This window comes from Acanthopagrus latus, chromosome 4 (genome assembly GCF_904848185.1).
Source record: "Acanthopagrus latus isolate v.2019 chromosome 4, fAcaLat1.1, whole genome shotgun sequence".
NCBI classification, from domain to species: domain Eukaryota; kingdom Metazoa; phylum Chordata; class Actinopteri; order Spariformes; family Sparidae; genus Acanthopagrus; species Acanthopagrus latus.
Window position 1 is genome coordinate 33,016,821 of NC_051042.1, and position 22,178 is coordinate 33,038,998.

General features: G+C 43.5%; 2 protein-coding genes across 3 annotated transcripts in view; one reads left to right on the forward strand and one right to left on the reverse strand.

Moving 5' to 3' along the window:
* The window catches only part of iqgap1 (IQ motif containing GTPase activating protein 1), a 41,428-nt gene extending 25,554 nt beyond the window's left edge, over positions 1-15,874 (reverse strand). The window contains exons 1-3 of the mRNA XM_037095021.1: positions 15,826-15,874; positions 15,611-15,733; positions 14,311-14,413 (exon numbers count right to left, since the gene is read on the reverse strand). Coding sequence (XP_036950916.1) covers positions 14,311-14,413; positions 15,611-15,656 — 149 coding nt within the window. The 5' untranslated portion in view covers positions 15,657-15,733; positions 15,826-15,874. The remainder of the gene's footprint in view (positions 1-14,310; positions 14,414-15,610; positions 15,734-15,825) is intronic.
* Positions 14,436-21,599, forward strand: cartl (cocaine- and amphetamine-regulated transcript-like). Of its 2 annotated transcripts, none has more exons than XM_037095023.1 (5): positions 14,436-15,584; positions 18,643-18,730; positions 18,841-19,217; positions 20,395-20,472; positions 21,261-21,599. In XM_037095023.1, the coding sequence occupies exons 3-5, from the start codon at positions 19,080-19,082 to the stop codon at positions 21,366-21,368; spliced, it is 324 nt and encodes a 107-aa protein (XP_036950918.1). In that variant the 5' UTR covers positions 14,436-15,584; positions 18,643-18,730; positions 18,841-19,079; the 3' UTR covers positions 21,369-21,599. The 2 variants fall into 2 exon arrangements, with proteins under 2 accessions (XP_036950918.1, XP_036950917.1); XM_037095022.1 differs by lacking the exon at positions 14,436-15,584 and adding an exon at positions 16,288-17,329.
* The last annotated feature ends 579 nt before the right edge of the window (positions 21,600-22,178 follow it).

The following is a 22,178-nucleotide window of genomic DNA, read 5'->3' on the forward strand; positions in this document are numbered from 1 at the left end:
TATCAGATACTTTAAGACTTTCACTTTACTTTTAATTAAGCTGCACAGATTTTAACAGATGGATCAGAGGGCAACTTTGGAGGAAAAGTTCAGGAAATCTACTTTAACTTCCTTTTCTTCCCTCTTCAGCTTTACTAATATCACATGTGGCACTTTTCTCGTTCCATTTCATTACTGGGGAAAGATCAAAAAATGTATTTTATTCTACTGAAGCCTGATGTTTTGTGCCTGAATTGACTGAACTTTCCTGTGAATAAACAGCGTCACAGTTTCTCCTCTCTCTGCAGCGTCCGCCCGGTTTTATTACGGCCTCCAAATATCAGCTCTGATTATGAAAACCTTGAGTTTATCGCTGGCTGTGAGGAATTTCACAGAGTGAGAGCGAGAGGAGGGAGGTCAAACACAAACAGCCTCCCTCTTTTCATCTGCTGAGAAAACACTCCCACTCTCCTCTAACTACGGTCTTTGTCAGGCAACAACAAGGTGAACAGTATCCTGGGCAAGATTAAAAGATTCCTTTCCTCCCACAGACACACACACACACACACACACACACACACACACACACACAACCTTCACTAACTGAATTCAATCAAATCCAAACTAATCTCACATCTACACCCGCGTCCTGACCGAGCCTCATTCTCAGGGATTCTTGCTCAGACATTTCGTCCTCGTACAAAATACACTCAGACCCACACTTTGCAGTGGACGGGCCAACTCACAGCCAGCTGAAACAACTCCCCTCCCAGGAAGTCGTGACATGGGGTCTCCAGACAGGCCCGCTATTGAGGCCGAGGTGGCCGACCCGTGGCCCCGGGGCCTGGGCCTGCCAGGCAGGAACAAGCCCCTCCTTTCACTCCACACTGGAGCAGTGAAAGGCTCCATAAAGACTCCTAACTAATGGCTCCTTTATCAGAGCTACACACCCTTTCCAGGCCAGCACAAACACAGACACACCCTCCACTTAACCAGTGAGAACATCAGCTATGAATGAGATTTTAAAATGTCAAGCTGAATTTCAACAACGGCCAAAATAAACGTCAAGCTGTGACTGTGACACCAGCAGACGTGTCGACAAATTAAAAAATATGAGCCACAAATATGAAAACATTGTCTGGAATTTTTAGAGTTAGACAAGCTAATCAAACAACACGTCAGAGGAGCTGAGCTACCTGAAGGCTAATGCTACATTCATGTCATACCAGGCAGATCAACATAAAGAGCAGCACAACTACAGGGAGAAGTCAAATGTCTGCAAACATCCAAATTAAATCTAATATCATCTTTAAAATAATCAAACTAGGCTGTAGGCATACACTGTTGGAATTTGTGTATTTTCAATTTACAAAATCTGGTTTTAAAAGAGATAGTTATTTAGCATAACTAGCTAGCTACACGCTAAAAATGTTTGCATCAGAATACTGACAGCAGACTTTTATTATCGCAGTGATCGTTTTGGGTGATAAAATATTAATTATAATAGAATCAATGAAACCAATAATAAAGGAACTGCTTGTGTCACACAGTTTGTTTGTATCTGCTTGAATTTGTTAATGAGCTGCTACAAATATGTGACACAGAGATGCAGCTGATCTAATTAGCAAACGGTGCTAATGGGGGTTTAACATTCTTGTTATGAAGTTGTGACAATGAGGCATTTTCCCCCATTCAGCCCATAATCCTGATGAGGAAGTTTTTATTATCAGTCTGGTCAGAAAACACTTGGACTGAGGTGAAATCGTCTGCTGTGTGTTTCCATGTTGTGGAAACACAGAGGATGGTTATCTCCTCCCTCCTGAGATCCTGTGAGTGGACAGGAAGCTGCAGTCAGTGCCGAGTTCGGAGGTCAGTCTCATAGGAAGAGCTCTGCTACTGACCACCGTCTGTCCAGGAAGACACGGACACCTCGCCGGCAGGACCGTCTCCGGACGCTCTCGAGGTACATCCTCCTCCTCCACAGCGCCGCCGCGGCTGCTGCAGCTTCTGCTCCGGCTTCACTGAGAGGACGGCGGAGATTGTTTCTCTGCAGGGGGTCTGTTAATAACGCTCAGCGTGTGGCAATGAAGAAACTTTGGACTTCAGTTACAAACTTCCTCTTTCCCAGGAACCACTCTGAGCCTTCCACTGCAGTTAATGTTTAATAACTTCTGGGCAATAACATCAGGATTACCCCGACTGACCACAAGCCTCGTTACTGACACGCTGGGAGGTTTTGTTATCTCGCCCCTCTCTGGGAGCGGCCTGATGGGTTTCATTGCTGCATTGTTTGTAAGAAGACAATGATCGTTTGTGTCTAGAGTGTGATGTGTCAAAGATCTGTGTCTGTGATATGACAGAAAGAGAACTACAGATCATTTTAATATCATCAGATCATTGCAGATCAAAAGCTTTCAATATGTCCTACATAATTAAATGTACTGGTACAATATGATCATGAAAATGTTAAAGGAACGGTCACATAAGTGTTAAAAAACTTTCACTTTTCGATTAAATGTGGCCAGATTTTAGTCTGCGTGTCTTTTGACATGAACATGATCAACTGGAAACAATGTCCTGAATGCAGAAACTGTCACGTCAGCATGTTCTTCACCACATTAAGTGCATAACTGGGATTACACACCCAGATTTCTGCTCAGTCAAGCAACTTTTAATTCAGGCGTCAACACTCGGTCTGATTTCATTCTGTTCCCTGATTGTTCCGTCAGAGAACTTCACAGAAACCAGACGGAGGCGTTTCAGTGTCAACTTATCTGACTGGGTCGCTGAGTTTACAGAGAAAAACATACACGCTTTAATTACTGAAGTGTTTGAGATTTAAAAACCTTAAAGGAGACATATTCTGCTCACTTTCAGGTCAAAAATTAGGTTTCTTTTATTGTCCAGTGCTGCAGCTCTGTGTCTTTAAGGCTCCGCCTCCTGAACATGCAGGCTGCTCTGATTGGTCAGCTCACACACGCCTGACCCAGCACTATTCACCGCATCTCCTGTCAGCTCTGTTGTGATCTCAGCGTTCAGTTAGCTTCACTTCTAGCGTGAATATGAGCATAAATTATGCAAATGTGTCAAAGAAGTCACAGAATTAAAGGCGGGACAACTGACGAGGCGTTTCAGGAGCAGCGTGTTCTCTGTCAGACACAAAGAGCAGCTGATCACCAAACACTTCCTGTCGTCTCACAATAAAAACCTCCAGAAAAAGATACCAATCAGCTGCTGCTTGTCTCTTTAGTACGACGGCAGAGATCTGAACAAACGTTAAATGACGTGCTGATCAGTGCCATTATTTGGACATGAGATATGAGTCGCATCAATTCATAACAAGCACGTTGCCTCGATGCTTCGATATGTTAGAAAAGACTATGATAGTATGTCAGCTCATTCATTGAGCTTTGGGAGACTGTGATGAGTCTCGTTAGCTCGTTAGCTGGGTTTTAAACACTGCTGGAAGTTTGTCTCGTCCACGTTTGTCTTTATTTCACTGCCTCTCTGTCAGATCAGTCAGAACTGTCAGGTAAGCAGCTTCACAACCACAACTCACGACCGCGAGCTGAGGAAAACCCCCTGATGTAACGTTCTTAATAATGAACCTCTGCCCAAATACACATGAAACAGACCTTACAAGGACAAACATTATGCTAATTTTAGACCACAGATTGACTGAAGTGTGATGGACTGTCGGGGGGAAAAAAGGTTCAGTGACGACAAACAGTAGAAACAATTAGCCTGCGACTTCCAACAATGTCCCGTTCTCAGTTGTCCCTGACGTTATAAATACATCTGCGCCTGGAAAAGGAAAGAGGGGGAAGTGCAGCGTGTTTACAGAACAGCTGGAGAGGCAGATAACATGTGGACGCTCCACTGCAGCACACACACACACACACACACACACACAGTTTTCTGATTAAAGACGTATTTTTAAGGAAAGTGTCGGTGGGGTGAAGATGATCTCTAATCGTGGGAATCAATAAATCACTCCTCGGCGTACAGCAGGTGTTTCATGAACTGTTGCACTGTTGAGGACAGGCTGGGAGAAAACATGGGAGTATAATGACAAGAGGGAAACACACACACACACAAAAAGATGAGTGGGTGCCAAGTTGTCCATTACATGCTTTGCTGCAACACTGGAATCTGTGCACCAACTGACCTCGTCCTCTCAGCACTCAAACGACCCGACAGCAGCTGGACTGACACTGTGTCACTGTGTGAAATCCAGACTCAGCGTGTGAGAGCGATTCTCTTCTCAGCCGCAGCGAACTTCACAGCTCGTAACACTGAGCGCTTTGTGTGCGCTAACGAGAGAAAAACTACGATATCATCTCACGTCTGGACCGCAAACTGAGCGCTCGCTGCATCGCTGAGTTAAAGCTGAAACAAGTGGCTGATTATCGATCAGAGGACTGAGAGAAACACGTCTGCCGATCAATTAAAACGTTTAAGTCAGTCTTGTGGGCAGACGAGATAAATCTGCGGGGTTGTGATGATGATGACAAGACGCACACAAACACACACACAATGTCGTGTTTCCGTCACTTTTAAGAAGTCAAAAAAATATTGATGGAAACACTCGAGTAAAAGTAGAAGTACCTCGAAACTGTACTTTCTTCAAAATCTTCAAAATGTCAGAAATGATTAATAGGTTCTTAACAATTATTTGATTAGTCTGCATCAGTTGATTAACCGATCAATCACTGCAGCTCTGCTGTTAGTGGCTGTGACCTTTGACCCTCCTTCATCCGTCACGTCTGACCCGTGGCCTCAGAGACGCCACCGACCACAGTCCAGGTAATCTGAGTGCAAATACCAGCTGAGGGCTGACGTACCTACAGAAAACCCTGCAGCCGTCAGGTGATGGAGGTGATGGAGGTGATGGAGGTGATGGAGGTGACAGTGAGTCAGATGAAACTGCTGTGTCAGCTCGGCTCTCTACGACTGAGAGATTTCATCACCATGCAGGATTCACAGACCGTTCCCTGACTGTGACGGATATCCAAACCTGAGCAGTAACTCGTAGTGTCGAGTTTCACAGACGGCCAGGTGAGAGGCAGCGGAGGAGGAGGAGGAGGAGGGGCGGCGCTCCTGCAGGGCCCTCAGCACCACTGATCCCTCTCTCTTTCATTCCCACATTCCCCGCTGCTGACTTCCCGCCTGTGACTCAGGCCTATTTCCTAATCTCCCCCTCGGCTCTCAGCAGGTAACATTTACACAGCAGCTGAAACTCGGCGCTCAGAGCGGAGACGTGGACCTCAGATGACGCTGATTTAAACAGGCGGTCCACGAGATTACAGTTTCTCTGTGAGAGAGTGTTTATGGACAAGAATCAACTCTTTATATTCATTCTGGTGCTGCGGCTCTGAGGACGACATCTGTCCGACGATCCCGACAAACACTGAGCAAGTTCTCATTAAATGTATTTAACAGTCACGATTAACTTCCCACTGTTTCACTGTCGCCTCGCAGACGCTCCATGGCTGCACCTGATTGGACCAACGCCACAACTTTCTTACATCGTGAAGATGATTCACTCGGACATTTTTGTCGAGGATAAGGCTCAGAAATGCATTTCCTCATTCTGTCTTCATTTTAACTAGACAAAGGTTTGTATACATAGTTTTCCTGGAGTTACATGATGCGTTAAGTCCCGCCAGATGTCCCTCCCTACTTTGTATAATGCAGCCTAGACCGCCACTTTATGCAAAAGAGGAGCATGCAACGCAACGCCATACCTCTGGGAACGCCACGCACCAGAAGGCTGCGAACACGGACGATGAATAGGAGGCATCCTGTGAACACATCGTGTTACACTTCATGATCTGATAACTAACAACCAGGCTCCTGTTGTCCTCTATGCGATCGAGCTAAATCTGTTAGCATGACAAACATTAGCATGCAAATAAACCAACATTTACACGTCAACCTGATATGCTAACGTTACAACTGAGCTGAGTGTAAACAAGGATGACTCAGCTTCACATTTATTCACAATCTTAGAAAGATCTTTCAATATTTAGTTTAGGTAAGTTGTAAACTATTCACACAATTGACAACTATTTGTATAATCCATTGATCTTTCTCTCTCCAAACTGTCTGACTCCAGCTTCTTAACTGTGAACGTTTTCTTTCCTCCTCTGTCGCAGTAAACTGGAGACGTCTGAGACCATTTTCTGACATGTTGTAGACCAAACAACTAATTAATAGACAAAATAATTACTCATCAGTGCAGTTCTAGAGGAAATCAAACAAACTAAGATGAAAATAGGCGCAGGAGGTTTCCTGAACTGAACAAACAGTAGAAGAAGTTGTTTACAGGGTGCTGGTTCAGTCCGCACAGTCCCAGGATCAGCCGCCTCAGGACAGATCGTATCAACGCCATGAAAAGGCTCCAACACATCACTCTTGTGCCATTGTTCTGTGCAGAGTAACACAATGCCGGGGTCTGACATTACATAATGTTCATTGCAGCAGCGGCTATACACAAGAGTGTTTGGAAACTGTTCGAAAACAGGAAATTACAGGCAGAAGGCCAAAGCTGGAGGAGGAACTGGGCAGGACTCTCAGCGACGGGTGAAACTGAGAAGACTGAGCTCCTGTAAAGGTGTAAGAGCCTCATCGCACTCTGAACACTGCTGTGATTAAACTCCCTCATTTTGCAATCTCTTAAAAAATGATATATTTCACAACCAGATAGAAAAAGTGCACAAAACACAGTCCTGGATGTGACGGGAACGTTTCCAAAGTGATGGATGTTTTTCTCTGGAGATTATCGTTATTATAGCGAGCGTCAGAAAACAGACAGGAGGCGCAGACGGAGGAGTGTAATCTCACACACTGATACGACAACACTCGACTCTGCACGGCGGATCAGAGATAAAACACAGATTATCTTTCTGTTTGCTGTGATGGATTATCTCGCTCGTCCTTTTTCAAACAAACAGCCCCTCTTGGAGGGGAAGATTAAAATACAGAGACGCTGCACAATCCAGAGAGCTCTCACACTTAAGAAAAAAAAAAAGAAAGAAAGAAAGAAAGGTGACGTAAGAAGCAGCATGGTGTGTTGAAACTTCAGTAGTCATGTCACAACTTCATAAATGGTGATAAATCTGCAGTTTGTCCGACTCCCAGCTTTATACGTTTGCTCATGATGACTTGACAAACTTTGCACACTTCTCTGTTCTGTACTGATCCATATCAACTTATTACTGCCCTCCAGAATCCTGCGGTCCTGCTGGTGTTTCCTCCAAGGTGAAAGGACCACATGTTGCAGAGTTCCTGCTGAATACTGGCACCTCAGTTCCACAGTATTCAACCCGACCCAGAAATGAAAATTAGGTCATAGTCTCCTCCCTCCATTCTGGTTCAAAGTCAGGTGAAGCTTCGTGGTTCACACAGCAAAACAGAGTTTCCCCTAAACAACTGAAGGAGAAAATAAAACAAAAAAAACGAACATGAAATGGCTCCATACAGCTCGTCTGGTCTGTTTCTCCAGAGGCCCAAATTAGTTTGAAGACACATTATTTACACCCTTTTTTTAAAGCCAAACCTTCACTGAGCTTAAAGCGCCTGAAGTGGATTTCATTCATCCACTTGTGTTTTCTGTTTTAAACAACCATAAAAGGAATTCTATTTACAGGTTCGACGCGTGGTTGAGCTTGTTCACCCACGTTTAGCTGAAGATTTCATCTTTAAAAAAGGGTGAATAACATCTTTACATATCAATTCGGGGATCTCTGGGCTTCCAGAGAATCAGACAGACTTGTTTTCCAGATACTTCAGGTGTTCAGCTGCAAATCTGCTTTGCTGTGAAGCTCCAGAAATGTTTTGTGGACGACGAGACCTCACGTGACTTTCCATCAGCACGAGGAGGAGGAGACCAAGAAAGGATTTTCATTTTGGGGTGATTTAATCCACTGAAGGCAAGTGGAAAAATAAATAAATAAAGGCTAAATTTAACCCCATGAATAAAGCAATTCCAAATGTGTTCCTCCCTGAAACTGTCTGCGATGTGACCCAATAAAAAAAAAAATGCCTCTGTGACGGTTTTTTTAATTCAAACATCTGTCATTTCTCTCAAGAAGTATTTGATTGTGAGTTATGACAGAAGTGTTGCTGTTGGACCGGGCTCTTACACAAACACACACAAACACACACACAGTTACTATGACCTCATATGAATGGACTGCACGTCAGTCAGCGAGGAGGAAACCTGCCCGCCAACAGGTGAACTGTTCACTACGCTCAGCACTGACAGGTCACCTTTAGATTTTAAGGTCGCGATTCCATTTGTTGTTTTTTTTTTGTTTTTTTTTTTATTTGTTGCTATAAAGTTTCAGAAAGAGTCGCGGCACATTTTGGTTATTTGGTCTAAAACGTTTTCGAGACCGGTCGTTTTCAGAAGTGCATAATTTAATCCTCAAATCCTTCAAACTCTCGTGACATTTCACATTTAAAAAGGAACCCTGTCATTTCGCAAATTTACACAAAACACTAATTAGACACCAATTTAACTCTAAACGCTGTGTGTGTGTGTGTGTGTGTGCTGTAAATAGACCTGGATGGGAGCCGCTCTCTAAACACTGCTCTGTATTTACTCTCGCCGCGGTGACGGAGGGACGACGAGCAGCAGCGACCGACAGCGAGGAGCCGCGATGGTGAACGAGGAGGATTCAAAGAGCAGTTCAGGTGGAGGGACGATGAAACTGCAGGCTGACACACTGATGCTCGTGTCCTGCTGGTTTAACATTTAGCTCTCGCTGTAAAGCCGTCATTACGCTGGTTATCTCTCACTGTCTGAACAAGAACTGCTGCAGAGGTACGCACACAGAAGCTGCACTGGAATCAGTTTCTAAACTGTGACATTCCTTTGTGTGTCAATATTTCTATTTATTAAATTTGTTTAATACTTGTTGTTGTCATGCTGCTTTTATGTTTTGGTGACTTAAAGACAATTTTAAAGTAAGTATAAAAACCTGACATGATGTTTTGTCAGACCAATTTTATGCAACTAACTGTAAGGAATTAAAGGAAAAGTTCACCCAGAAATGTAAATCCACTCATCATCATCATCACCTTCTTCTTCCTCCATGCTGATGGAGACTCAGGTGAAGTCTCGTCGTCCACAGAACATTTCTGGAGCTTCACTGCAAAATAGTGTTGCAGCGTTCTGCTAAACAACAGAAGTAACTGGAGACTTGATTTAAAATGTGAAAAACAAAGAAGACAAACATAAAGTTGAAGTTTGTTTAACATTTTAAAACATGTCCGTTACCTCAGGTGTGTAAGAGAATGCACTGCTGGGTGAACTGTTCCTTTAATCAAATATCATCTACTGGGTCAGGTTTTTAAAGTTGAGGTCGTCGTCCCAATCAATGAAACTCTTTCACCAGGTAATTACAAAGTGAATCACTGAGATCCTGAAAATATGACGACACTCACTGGAACCAGTAGGTCCAGTAAGGCAGCAACATGAGACACACGAGCTCCAACAATCCAACAGGCTGTCAACAAATCGCTCGTTTTAACCCGATTAGCATTTGAAAGTGAAAGTGAGCACACCCAACATAACTGTGACGATCCTCCACAGATCAGAGCCGTCCTGCAAGTTCAACCAAGACGGGGCTCTGAAACAGACGACGGGGTGATCGACTGTCACTCGTCTTTATTTTCTTTCTTCTCCCTCACAAGCTGATGGATATCTGATAACATGTAACGGTTCAATATCAACCTGAAATATGAATCTGTCTCTCTTCCCCCCCCAAAATACAAATCAAACGCTCCTCCTCCACTTTCACTCGGTCTTCACCGTGCCGTCAAATCCGTGTGGAATCTGGTTCACCTGCAGAATCCAGATCTGTCAGCTACGCCCCAAACTAACCACGTCACCGGCTGAAAACATCTGCTGAGCAAGTGATTTACAACCGGCTTCGCTTCACTGCACGCAGAGAGGCAGCAACAGGAAGCGAGCGAGAGACGAGTGTGGACGGCGTACGACGGCGGCCTGACTTCAGACGCTGCTGTGTGTCGTTTATCATCAGCGGATCTACGGCGAAACCACCTGAAACTGATGTGATGAGGAGGGAATGTGCACCAATCAATAAAGTATACGACTGAAAGCACGTCCGACTACATTCCCAGAAAGACTGAAGCATGAGAGTGAAAGCTGAGCGTAAAGAGAGAGTCCAGTTTATAGACACACCGAGAACGAGCTTAAGGTGCAAGTAAAAAACGTGTGTTCTTTCAGACGAGAACCAAAAAAATGGCAAAAAAAAAAGATATTTAGGTTTACTGTAGTTCAGATTTCTGTTCAGAATAATTAAGCAAATGAGAACATATCAATTAGAAAGCAACAAAGCAGAATAATTGGGGAGGTTTCATGGTCAGAAATTGAAGGAAGCTGGGACACGGTAACCACCAACTGGTGCTCACAACACACTTAGCTGCCGTTAGCAAGTAGCTCAATTAGCCGTGGAGCTAAGTGGACCTGTGGTCACCGCGGGCAAGAGGGCTCAACTGGTCTTAGCTACCAGCCAGTGAACACTGGTGGACGGCAGACTGGGACTGAACACACGTCTGAGACTGACTGAAGAGACGGGACGCAGTACGGAGGTGATTTACAGCAGATATGAGACCGAGAGTGAGTCAATCTGCCTCCTATTTGTTTGAGCAAATATAAATAACTTTATTGACAATTTACTCAAAGTGTCTCCACTTCAGCAGCACTTACATACACAAATGGCTCGTTTGCATATTTAAACAAACAATTTCAGAAACCTTGTGATGCAAAAAGTAATTTTCCTAATGTGAGTATTCAACCGGAGAAGTTTCATGCTGATATCTACAAGTTAAAAATTATTATTCTTATCTAAAAAAAAGACACTTGTCAGGTAAAAATGTCCCAAAATTTGCAGCTTTGAGCTTCTTCAATGAGAGAATTTGATTCTGTCTTTGAACAACCAGCAATTCAAACAATTTAACAGGCCAAACAAATTATCTTGTAATCTAAAAAGATAAGGAGCAGATTAATGGGTAAAGAAGTGAGAGTTGTAGCTCTGCAGTCGAGCACAAGCTTCGGTCTGAGCGGTCGGTATCGATGAACAGGTGACGAGCATTCAAATGTGGCGTGATAACGAGCACAGCAGGTCGCCTCAGACTCCTTCTCTGCATTCAACATGAAAATAAGAGTGATAACACGTAGTTTGCATCTCTTGACTGAGAGAGTGAGTCCAGTGAGGCAATGACAGCCGAGGTGTTATAACAGTGACACAATGCATTCCTGCAGCCGTCGTGTCGAGGCCCTCAGGTCGGCTCTCACACCCTGCAGTGCACCTGTCACACACATTCCCATCATACCTCTCTGCATCAGAAAAATACTCTCCCAGCATTCCCTGCAGGCTCAGGTATTCCCCACATGGAGCTCAGCCGACCTGAAACTCTGGCCTGATGGAGGAGCAGCACACACACACACACACACACACACACACACCTGCCGTGGGAGCTCATCAGCCAATCAGGAGGCTCACAGTGTGGAGGTGCAGCAGGTGAGAGGACAGGAACCGCTGCAGCGATGCCAGCAAATATTTAACAAGAGCGCCTGATGTAGATCGTGATAATATTCCACAGTTCAACGCAACGGTGGATTTCTGCGCTGACACGTCTGGTGACTAATCGAGGGTGTTTGCATCTCAGATCCTACAGCTGCCTTGGAAACAAATCCAGGATCAATTACAGGGATTAGCAGCATTTACTCATTTGTGCATCTGAAGAAAAAGAGACGGAGATCGGCAGGAGTTCAAACACCTCACATGATTAAACCGACGGCACTTTCAAAGTTCGGACTGGGAACATAATAAAGCAGCAGCCATGTTGAAGATTTCATTTAAAAGAATATTTCGCCCACAAACAATCATTAACTCATCATGTTTCATGGTCAACACAACACACACACACACACACACACACACACACACACACACACACACACACACACACAACACTTCTGGAGCTTCACAGTCGCAGCGTTCTCCTAAACAACTGACCTTCCATCAACATTAGGTGAACTGTTCCTTTAATATCTTGCAGCTCTGACGGGCAGATAAGATGAAGCTTTAATTAACCGCAAGCATCACAAAAATATAATCATATCGAATAACAGCAAGAAGAAACACTGTCTCAGGTACACACCACTCATGAGCTGAGAGATGCTAACTCATTAGCCATTAGCTTGCCAGTAAATATAACAATAGTAATTTCAGACAGAGATGAAGATATTCTACGTGTCCCGTCACACTGGGATCAGTTAAAGGCCATTTTTGGTCATGGAGCTCATCGAAAGCTGCACACAAACTCTTCCTCACATGCAAATGTCTTGGGTGGGGAAACCCTGAACACTACGTGACACCAGTGATGTGGTGCGTTTAGAAAAAGCCAAGTCACGTATACGAAGAACCCAAACTTTTATATTAATCCTCACAAGGGCATGAACACAAACAGCAGCCACAACACGGGCAGTTTGTCTGGAGGAAGTTAACGTTTCGTACTTATTTTGTTGGTTACACAAGATTTACACACACAGTACGGATGGTCAGGCGGAGGATAAACGGGCCGGACGCGAATCATTCCAGGAATTTCCTGAACATCACAGATGGACGATAAGAAATATTTAAAAAAAAAAAAAAAAAAAAAAAGAAACAGCAGAGCAGGTGAAAGATGGAGGACAACAATCACACAACCACTCAGCTATTCTGTTTCTGTTTTTTTTTTTGTTTTTTTCTACATCAGGGCGCACAACCACGCGACACCGGAACCTGTTGCTATGACAACCGTGGGTTTCTGTGGCAACAGTGGGAGATACTCAAATCAACAGGGACTGAGTCACTTCCTGTCTCGCACAATCCTTCCTCTTTTGAATCTGCGAGCCCGCAACGGGGGGTCGACGCCAGAGTCACTGAAGGCAATCTCACACAGATAGAAGAGTGTGTGTGTGTGTGTGTGTGTGTGTGTGTGTGTGTGTCCTCCACTACTTCTTCGTACACTTACAGACTCGCATGACTGCAGAAGTTTGGCCGAAAGCATTTTCTAAATATAAAAGTCGTGTTGTAGAATTATTTTCCTCCATGAACGATCTCAGAAAATCTAATTACATCATCACAGATGTCGTTATACATCGCGAGGATGTTGATGTTATATCGTCTTGTCCAGGTGAAAAATCTCTCTCTCGTCAATCTTTCAGTGTGTCATTTATTTTTTAAGCCTCACATTTATTGTTTACTCCATTTTAAAACAGCAGATCTCCAGAGTTTCTAAGATGTCAAACCGTGCAGCTGCGTGGGCGTCTTTTAAAAATGTTTCCACCAGCACGAATACCTGAGTTTGAATTATTGAATATTATTCTAAAATCAACCTTCATCCATTTGCAAACCGATCCAACGTTCTCGGATGATGACTGCAGATGTGCACAGACAGGACGGGAGGATCAATCTGTCACAAACTGAAAGTAAGAATCGAGTGTGTGACCAGATTTGGATTATCTGTCACAGTTGATACCATAAAAAAAAGTTGAGGTTTGACAACAAGCCCGACCAGAGAGAGAGAGCTTCAGTCGCTTCACCTCATCATCCACTGATCTGCCTTTTATTTTCACACCACTTTAACGTAGATTCTCTTCATTTATCTCCAGCGACGTCTTCAACTTGCTCCTTCTGTCCAGCCGAGAGTTTAAGATTCGTCATTTACTCTCGAAGAAATGCAGCAAATCCTCACATTTAAGAAGATTCAATGATTAACCGATCGTCAGAACTGATCGAGATTCATTTTGATGATCCAACAAATTAATCATTGCAGCTCTACAGCACAATTATCAATGTGAGGATCTGTCACCATCTTTTTAAAAAACCTGTGCCACAGCTCGAGATGAGCGATCAGTCGATCTGACAGCTGAGCCACAGAGAATTAATCAGCAACAATTCTGATAATCCATCGACAGATTAACACATGAATCAGGCAAAAATATTATGAAATGATTCTCAGTTCAAGCTTCTTAGTTCTTGAATATTTCCGTCTTTTCGTTCTCTTCTGGTAGTAAAACTGATTATCTTTAGAAAAGAAGCTATTTGAAGACTTCTCCTTTGTTTTCAGGAAGTCGTTGTTAGAAGCTGTTTTCTAACATTTCGTGGCCAAAGAAAAATAATCTGCGGATTAACTGACACTGAAATCATCAGCTGCAGCCGCTGGATGTTCACTGAATGAGCGCCGAGCTCCACAGAGGCCTGCAGAGGTTCGGTCAGCTCGCAGGTGAACCGGCCTCGCAGTTCTTACCTTTTGGCCTCCTCCAGGTGACACAGGTACTCGTAGGCCATGTTCTGCTGCCGCCGCTCATCCATCTCCTCGGCTGTGAGCCGCTCGACGCCATCCAGAACCGCTGGAGCCCAAAAAAAACACACACAAAGAATTAGACTTTTATTCTAAGAGCAGAGAGATGAACGGATGAACGCTGAATTATTCTGTACATCCAGCTGTTTGTTAACTTCCTCCTGGTTGCACAAGGAGAGGAAAGTTTCCATCCCGCTCCCCCGGCCTCTCCAAACGTCCCAACACTGAGGTGTTTTACAAAGGAAACTGCCTCATTTATGAGTCATCTGTGTGGCCCGTTAACACATGAGCTCATTATGGCTCTGGGCTGTATGATGTGGGCATGCTTTTGTCTGTCAACAGCACACTTGTTCATACGCTGCAAACAAAAAACAATGCAGGGGAGTTGACGGGGCGATTCCCACGAGAGCGGAGGGAGAGTGGAGCCGTGATTCTGCCTGCAGAGCAAAGTTTCCCCCCGAAGAGGGTTTTTCTTTCCCCCAATTATGGAGCGAGGAGCGAGGGGGGGATGGGGGACCAGAGGGCGCGGGATACAAAGAGGCCCCATTTCAGGCTCCTGTCAGATCTGAGGTGGGACCGTTGATCACAGGCCACTTCATCAACAGGTAAAGCCTGATCTCAACAAAAACTGAGACTGAAGGAGCCGCGAGAGGCTCCAGTTTCTGCCTGATTCATGAAAATATATCAGCAAAGCAAAACCACCTTCTGGTTCCATAACTGATGGATTACAAGAGTTTAAACATGTGTTGTGCAAAGTCCACATGAACCATGGAGACATTTACTTCAAACTCTGATCCTAAACACTGCAGAAGCTCCATGTGAGTCATCCAGGGGCGGTGGTTCAGGTCTCAGGTCTCAGATCTCAAACTTACAAACTCGTCACAGTGTGTCCTGTTCTAACACGTCTCACAAGTCACCATATGGACAGGATGAGCTGACATGAGCGCAGAGAATAAAGCGCAGAGAGCGCAGAGAGCGCAGGCCTCCTCCCTCCGCTCTCTGCGCTAAACTACTAGAACAACGCGGAAGTCATAATTAAGCTGTAAGCATGCTGTCACAAATAAGAGCCCCAGCAGGCTGAGAGCGCTTTCTACAAATCTACTCAGACTTTTTTTTCTGAAGTTCGGGGGCGTCTTGCAGGAGCAGGATCTGAGCCGAGCTGAGGTCCCGGAGCTGCCCAGGAGCCTCTGAGCAGAGAGGAAACCCCCCGGCAGCTCCAGGTGAGCAGAGAAAAGTCTCAACTTACAGCCATATCTCGGCCGGAGCCCGTCTGTGTCGTCTGAAGTTGACATCCTCTGCTGAGAAAACGCGTCTCTCGGAGAAAACTTTACGCGCGGTCCGGACGGGTTGGTTCCAGAACTTTCCGGAGCTGTGAAAAAAAAAAAACCCACAGTCAGAATCGAAGCAACCCGGGGCAGGACCTTCCGGCCCTCTTCTTCCTCCTCTGCAGTCTGAACTCACACTTTTTCTTCTTCTTCAGAACTCACTGATGTCACTGGGTGTGTTCTTCCTAATCCTGAAGTATGTTGAGGAAACAGCTCGGCCGCAGCGCCCCCTGCTGCCCACCGAGGGCCGGGGGGGGGCCAACCTGAGGCCCGGGGACCTGCAGAGGGACGCTGAGCGCTCATGTGGTCAGGATGTAATGTCCTGTTCAAAAACTTATTAGAAGAAGAAGAAGAAATACTTTATTAAGGAGCAAGATATTTTTTATCAGAAGAGAAAACTGAATAAACAAACACAGTTCATACTGCTTTACCTTGTTTACATGTGGCGGACCCCGCCACCTTTCTACCTCCACACAGTGTTTCATCTGAGAACAGCTTGTTTATTCACTGATGGAGAGAAATAAACATGTCTGAGTTAGTATTATCGCCTCATTTATAGAATAAATAATAAAATTCTGTGTTTGATTTTCAGAACTAAATATGTCGTGTTTCCACCACATCTGCCCGCCTGGCTCCGCCCACCACAGCTGGACCAGCGACGCTCCTGCAACCACGAAGAATCACCGCTAACAAAGTGGCTCCAGCTAATTCAGATAGAAACACGTTTCATGTTTTCCTGTGACTTCCTCACACTAAACTCCTCCCCTGTTATTCAGTCATTTAACAGCTTTCATTATGAAGCAGCAGCATCACAGGAGACGTCGAGCTGAACACACTGACTCAGAAACAGGTTTTGCTTTGTTCTAGTTAATGAACAGAACCTTCACACATGCATTAATGTGTGCAGAGACGTCAGAGCGAGCGGCCTGCAGCTGTATGAGGCGAGTTTAAAGGTTTGCTGCCTTGTTCTGAACCTTTAACTGGAGGTGGACCAGCCACACTGTGTTACAGAGTAGACAGTGTCGCATCTAGACCAGTTTTAATTGGGGGGGGGGGGCAATAAGACAAATCCTTCATTCAGACAAGCGATAAATGGGACTTAAAACAATGTTTACAATTTCAACATTTTTAATTGGGTAGTAAACTGCTGAGACACTTTATTTCTGCCTTTCAGTACAAAATCATTGCAAGAAATCTGTCATTTTATTATTGATGCAGACTCTTTGTCCACAAGGGGGTCCAGACTGAGTGGTACAAGGCCACTGGCCCCTGTTGGCCCCTGTTGGCCCCTGTTGGCCCCCCAGAACAGCCACTGAGACTTGAGCCACTGTCGCCTCTGATCGGTGTCCCGTGAGCCTCGTCAGCAGCTTTCATACAGTTGTTTCTCTTTTGCAAGACCACAAAAACTGGAACTACGACCACAGTTCTGAAAACTTTAACATTCACCCACGAGACGTTTCCTCATCTTACATGTGGATTCATGATGTCAGATCAGACGGAGGACGACTTCTTCCTGCAGTCTTTGCTTTTCTTAAACTCTTTAAATCATCATAATATGGGATTTAAAATATGATCCTGCAGGAAACAGACACGTGTGCAGTAGCCGGGTCAGAACTACAAAATAAAAAGGAAGTACTCTGGTATGTTTGTGTCACTCTCACAGCGGCGATGAGCTTTTCTTTGTGCTGCATTTAAAGACAGATGTTAGCAATTATCACGGCGGCTCGGACGATCAGTCAAGTCTGCGGCGGTTTAAACTCTCGCTGTACCCGACGGCAAAGACGTGAGCCAACAAAATCAATTTCACTTCACAGAGGCGAGTTTATGAGCTTGTTTACTGTCACGTGAGGTCATTTATATGTCAGTGACTAAACACAGCGATACTTTAATATCTTTAATATAATCTGAAGACAAACCGCAGTTCATGTTTTTATTGGTGGTTTTACTTCACAGGAAAACTGACAGCAGCATTTTATATTAGGATCCTTTAACTAAACAGGAGTTAATAGATAATAAGACCTTTAAAACTCCTCACGGACGTATTTACGTGGCAGGGTCCGCCACATATAAACAAAGTAAAACATTATAAACTGTTTTGTCCTTTCAGGTCAGTTTGTTTATTCAGTCATGAAAACAAAAAGAATTTGATTATTTAATTTGGTTAGATTTAAACAACTTGATCTTCCTAAAATGTCTCCCCCAAAACTGCAGATTGCTCCTTTAATATCAGCCTGGTGAATTTCTTAAAACTGTTTAAAAGAACATTACAAACATATTTATTGAGTTTAACTTACATATAGTTTACTACGCTTTATTAAGATTCATTCATACTTTATATTATGTATTTATTAGCCAGTAGAAGCAGAGAAGAAATCCTTATGATAAACACTTTATTATCCACTTATTTATTTTCTTTTTATTGGTTTTTCACTTTTATAAACACAAACATTATAAAAACAAACATATTATATGCTTATTAATAGTTTTATAAGATATTATTTTAATTGGATTTAACCTTTAGTTCAATCACAGAAGACTGAACTGAACCTGAGCCACTGCAAAGTGCTTATAAATGTCTTTAATGTAACAATAAACATGTTCATGATTCTGTTATTAACACTTCTGTAGTCAAAACAATCTTAATAAGCATTTAATAACCTGTTACAAGAGTAACTGTCTTTCTATAAATTGGAAAATGACCAAATTAAAATAAAATAAAAATGAAATGAAATAGAATTTAAAAGACAAGCAAATAAAAATGAAATAAAATGAAATAAAATAAAACAAAGATGGAATAGAATAGAATAGAATACAAATAAAATAAAATAAACATTACTCTCTTTATGTTCGTTGTTTTCTCCACTTGAAGTTGTTTCCTGCTCGTAATAATTTGTTCAGAATCAAAATTCAAATTAAATAATAATGTTAGTTTAAGTTCTGATGCTCTGATCAGGTTCAGGCACACGGACCACCTGGTCGGAGTCAGAACAACGTGCTGGTCTGGATCAAACACCTGTAGTGACGGAGGGAAAAGTCTCCAGGTGAGTCACTGGGACCTTGTTGGTTGTAGTAACTTTTACTTTCTGTGTGCACTTTCCTGTTCTGACTCTTTATAAGTTGTTTTTATTCATATATTCTATATCATCTATAGAAACTGGGAGTGAGTCCTGCAGCCTGACGTCCCCGCACACAGCCGTCACCCTCCCGCATGTTCCCTCCCGCAGCGGCCCGGTCTCCTCCCGGGCGGGGCTTCATGAGTCCATATAAGAGCGGAGGAGGTCCGGTGGGTGGAGGGAGAATCTCCTGTGGACCTGCTGCGACCCTCTGCTCCTCCACTCCTGACCTGCTGCCTCCTCCTCCTCCTCCTCCACCTCCTCCTCCTCCAGCACCATGGATAGCTCCGGGCTGCTCCGCGGGCTGCTGCTCGTCGGCCTGCTGTGCGTCCTGTGTGACGGACAGACGTCCCAGGAAGTGTCCGCGGAGGACTTTGGAGCGGACAAACCGGAACCAGCTGCAGACAGAGACCTGGTCAGTACCTGTCAGTCTGTTATCCATCAGTATCTGTGTTCAGGGGTCTTCACTTAAACTTTGGAAACACTGAACATCTTTGTTCTGCAGGATGAATAAAGGTTTCATTCTTAGTAACATCTGTTTTGTTCTTGGTTTGTGTTTGTGTTTGTGTTTGTGTTTGTGTTTGTGTTTGTGTTTGTGTGGAGACATGTGCATCCTTTTCCTGTTGCAAGATGATTTTAAACGTCTGAGGTCATAAAAAAAAAATACACAGAATTTCAGTAATAAACGTGAATCATCTTTCATCTTTCAAATGGATTTTATTTAATAAACACATGTCTCATATCTTTATTTTATTTAGTTTATCCTAAAAGAAACACAAACAAATTGGAAAGAAAAACATTTTTGTGAAACAGATTTGACATTAAACTAACTTTAGTTTGTTTGGTCTTTAAAATCTCGTCACGTCTGAAGTTTTCCTGAAAATGTCATCGTGTTAAAGAGGCGTCAGAATTTATTCACCCAACTTTCAACACAAATCAACCTCCTGACCGCTGCACAGCCGATCCCTGCTCCAACCTGCAGAACGCCATACTGTAGGGATGCACGATACGTATCGATGTGATGAATTATCGGACCGATATCGGTACATTTATCATCGGCTACGTATCAGAATCGGGGAAATCTAGCTGCAAAATAGGGCCGCGGTCAAATTGCTTTTATTAACTTAACAAGTGCGGATAACAAGAAGAAGAGGAAGAAGAAGAAGAAGAAGAAGAAGAAGAAGAAGAAGAAGAAGAAGATGGTTCTGCTGTGTGGACCTTCAGAGAGGAGAGAAAACAGAGCAGATCTTATCATCTTTACTCAGTGAGCCTCTCCTAACCTCAGCTGATAACAAACGACAGCTCAGCAACTTCAAAATGAAAAATCAGAGTTATCTCATCAGCAGCAGCCATGAAAAGCTGTCAGTCATCAGTTTGAACTTCTAGTGGAGACATTTTCTTCATATTCCATTCATATGACGGAGAATATTAAGAGAATCTCCATTGATTATCAAATTGTATTTTAACCTGGACAGTTTGTATCTGCCATCTCAGATGTTTTATCAGTTATTTTTCAAACAGCTTGTGAAGATCCGGTGGTTCTGACTGCAGGTGTTCCTCCTCTCATTCACACTCTTCTCTTCTCTGAGCAGGTGGAGGCGTTGGAGGCTCTGCTGGGCAGGATGCACAGTCGGACCGGCTCCACCGAGAAGAGAGGAAGCATCCAGCTGGTGAATTTGACTTTATTCTCTCTGATTTATAAAGTAGATGTACTCAACAGATATAAATATATCACTCTTATGCTGCAGGGCTGCTTAATCTGCATCATGATTTATTTGTTTACAACATTTTGTCTTGATAATGTGAATCTGTAAAGTAACTGGGAATTAAACGATCAAATAAATAGAATGTTTCGCTCTGAAATGTAAAGTACATGTAGCTAAATGTACCTAGTTACATTCCACCACGGCCCTGTAGTGAAATAAATGTGTAACAGAGTGATTAACACTCGTTCACGTGTGTTCTCTCCATCACTCCTCTGCTAATTAATTAAACCAGTTAGCAGAGAAACCTGCCAGTAATTAAAAGATAACAAGAAAATGCCAACAACAGTCTTTTACTCTGTTTAATTACAGACTAATCAAGATTGCTGCTCAACGCTAATTAGCTGAAAAGCTACATAAAAAAAACCCTTTAATTCCCCCTGTTCCCTGTGAAACTGAGAAAATAACACAGGATCAGCTTGTGAGCAGGATTTAATTATTTCACTGAGAGATGCTGGAGTGATTAAATCTCACCCTCGTTCATCTCGTGTCACTTAAATCAGAAGAATTAAAAGTCAACGAGGACGATCAATCAAAGCTAATGAGTCGGTGGAAAGGCCCGTGGTCGTGTTCTCTTCATGCATTTCTGTGTTTTTCTAATGGATTCCTCTCAGCGATGAAGTTTCAGTCTTTTCACAGCCTCATTAAAAGAAAAGTATGTGACCGTCTGTGATGAACTGTTTATCTGCCCTCAGTGTGGGATGGGCGACCGCTGCGCCATGAAGTTCGGGCCTCGCATCGGGAAGCTGTGCGACTGCGGCCGAGGAGCCAACTGCAACTCCTACCTGCTGAAGTGCATCTGAGGAGCTTTTTTATCCTTTTTCACAATCACAGCGTCACTTCTGCAGGACAGCCGACATCCTTCACGAAGGCTCAGCAGCTTCCACAGACTGTCACAGACCGACGCCACGCCTCCGATTTCATTATTTATATCTGTTATGCATCGTTGCCTGAGGATGAGCATGGGGTTTTTTTGTATTTCTGACCATTTACTGTTGTTGCATGTTAATGTTTCATGTTCAATAAAGACATTTATCAACTTATATCTATCTTGGTTTTTTCTCAGAGTTCATTATTTATTTATAGGAGCTTCTTCATCCATGTTGCTGATATTTCTGCTCAGTTTCAGGGATGATACAAGATCTTTGCAGCTGTTAATTCACACGAATAAATCCTGGTGTCAACACACACTTCCATCTGTTCGCTGGAATTTTATTTTACCTTCTTGTCGTCTGTCAGTCTCCTCTTTTATAATAATGGCTTCGAATAAAATGATCCATAAAACCACTAAAAGGTACGACATACTAACTCATACACCAAACAAATAGTAGCAGCATGTCACCAGAGTAGCTAACTGCTGCTAACTGTATCTATTTATGACTGTAGCCACAGCTAGCCGTGCAGTTAGCCAGAGAGTCGGTGCTATCGCTACCACTGGACCTTTTCACTGAGGTTTTCAGGCCTGGTGCTAGCTGGTTAGCATGCTAGCTTAAGTAGATACCCATATTACTTTAACATCCTGTAAAAACGGATGTTAAAGGATGTCAAACATCGTGTGACAGCTGCTTTACTCCCCCATTCAACACTAATAACTCACTAATAACAAAGCAGTT

Excerpts from the sequence above, each read along its gene's own strand:
- cartl (XM_037095023.1), top strand. The coding sequence starts at position 19,080 with ATGGATAGCTCCGGGCTGCTCCGCGGGCTGCTGCTCGTCGGCCTGCTG. Across the intron at positions 19,218-20,394 it reads CAGCTGCAGACAGAGACCTG|GTGGAGGCGTTGGAGGCTCT; the intron begins GTCAGTACCTGT and ends TTCTCTGAGCAG. Across the intron at positions 20,473-21,260 it reads AGAGAGGAAGCATCCAGCTG|TGTGGGATGGGCGACCGCTG; the intron begins GTGAATTTGACT and ends ATCTGCCCTCAG.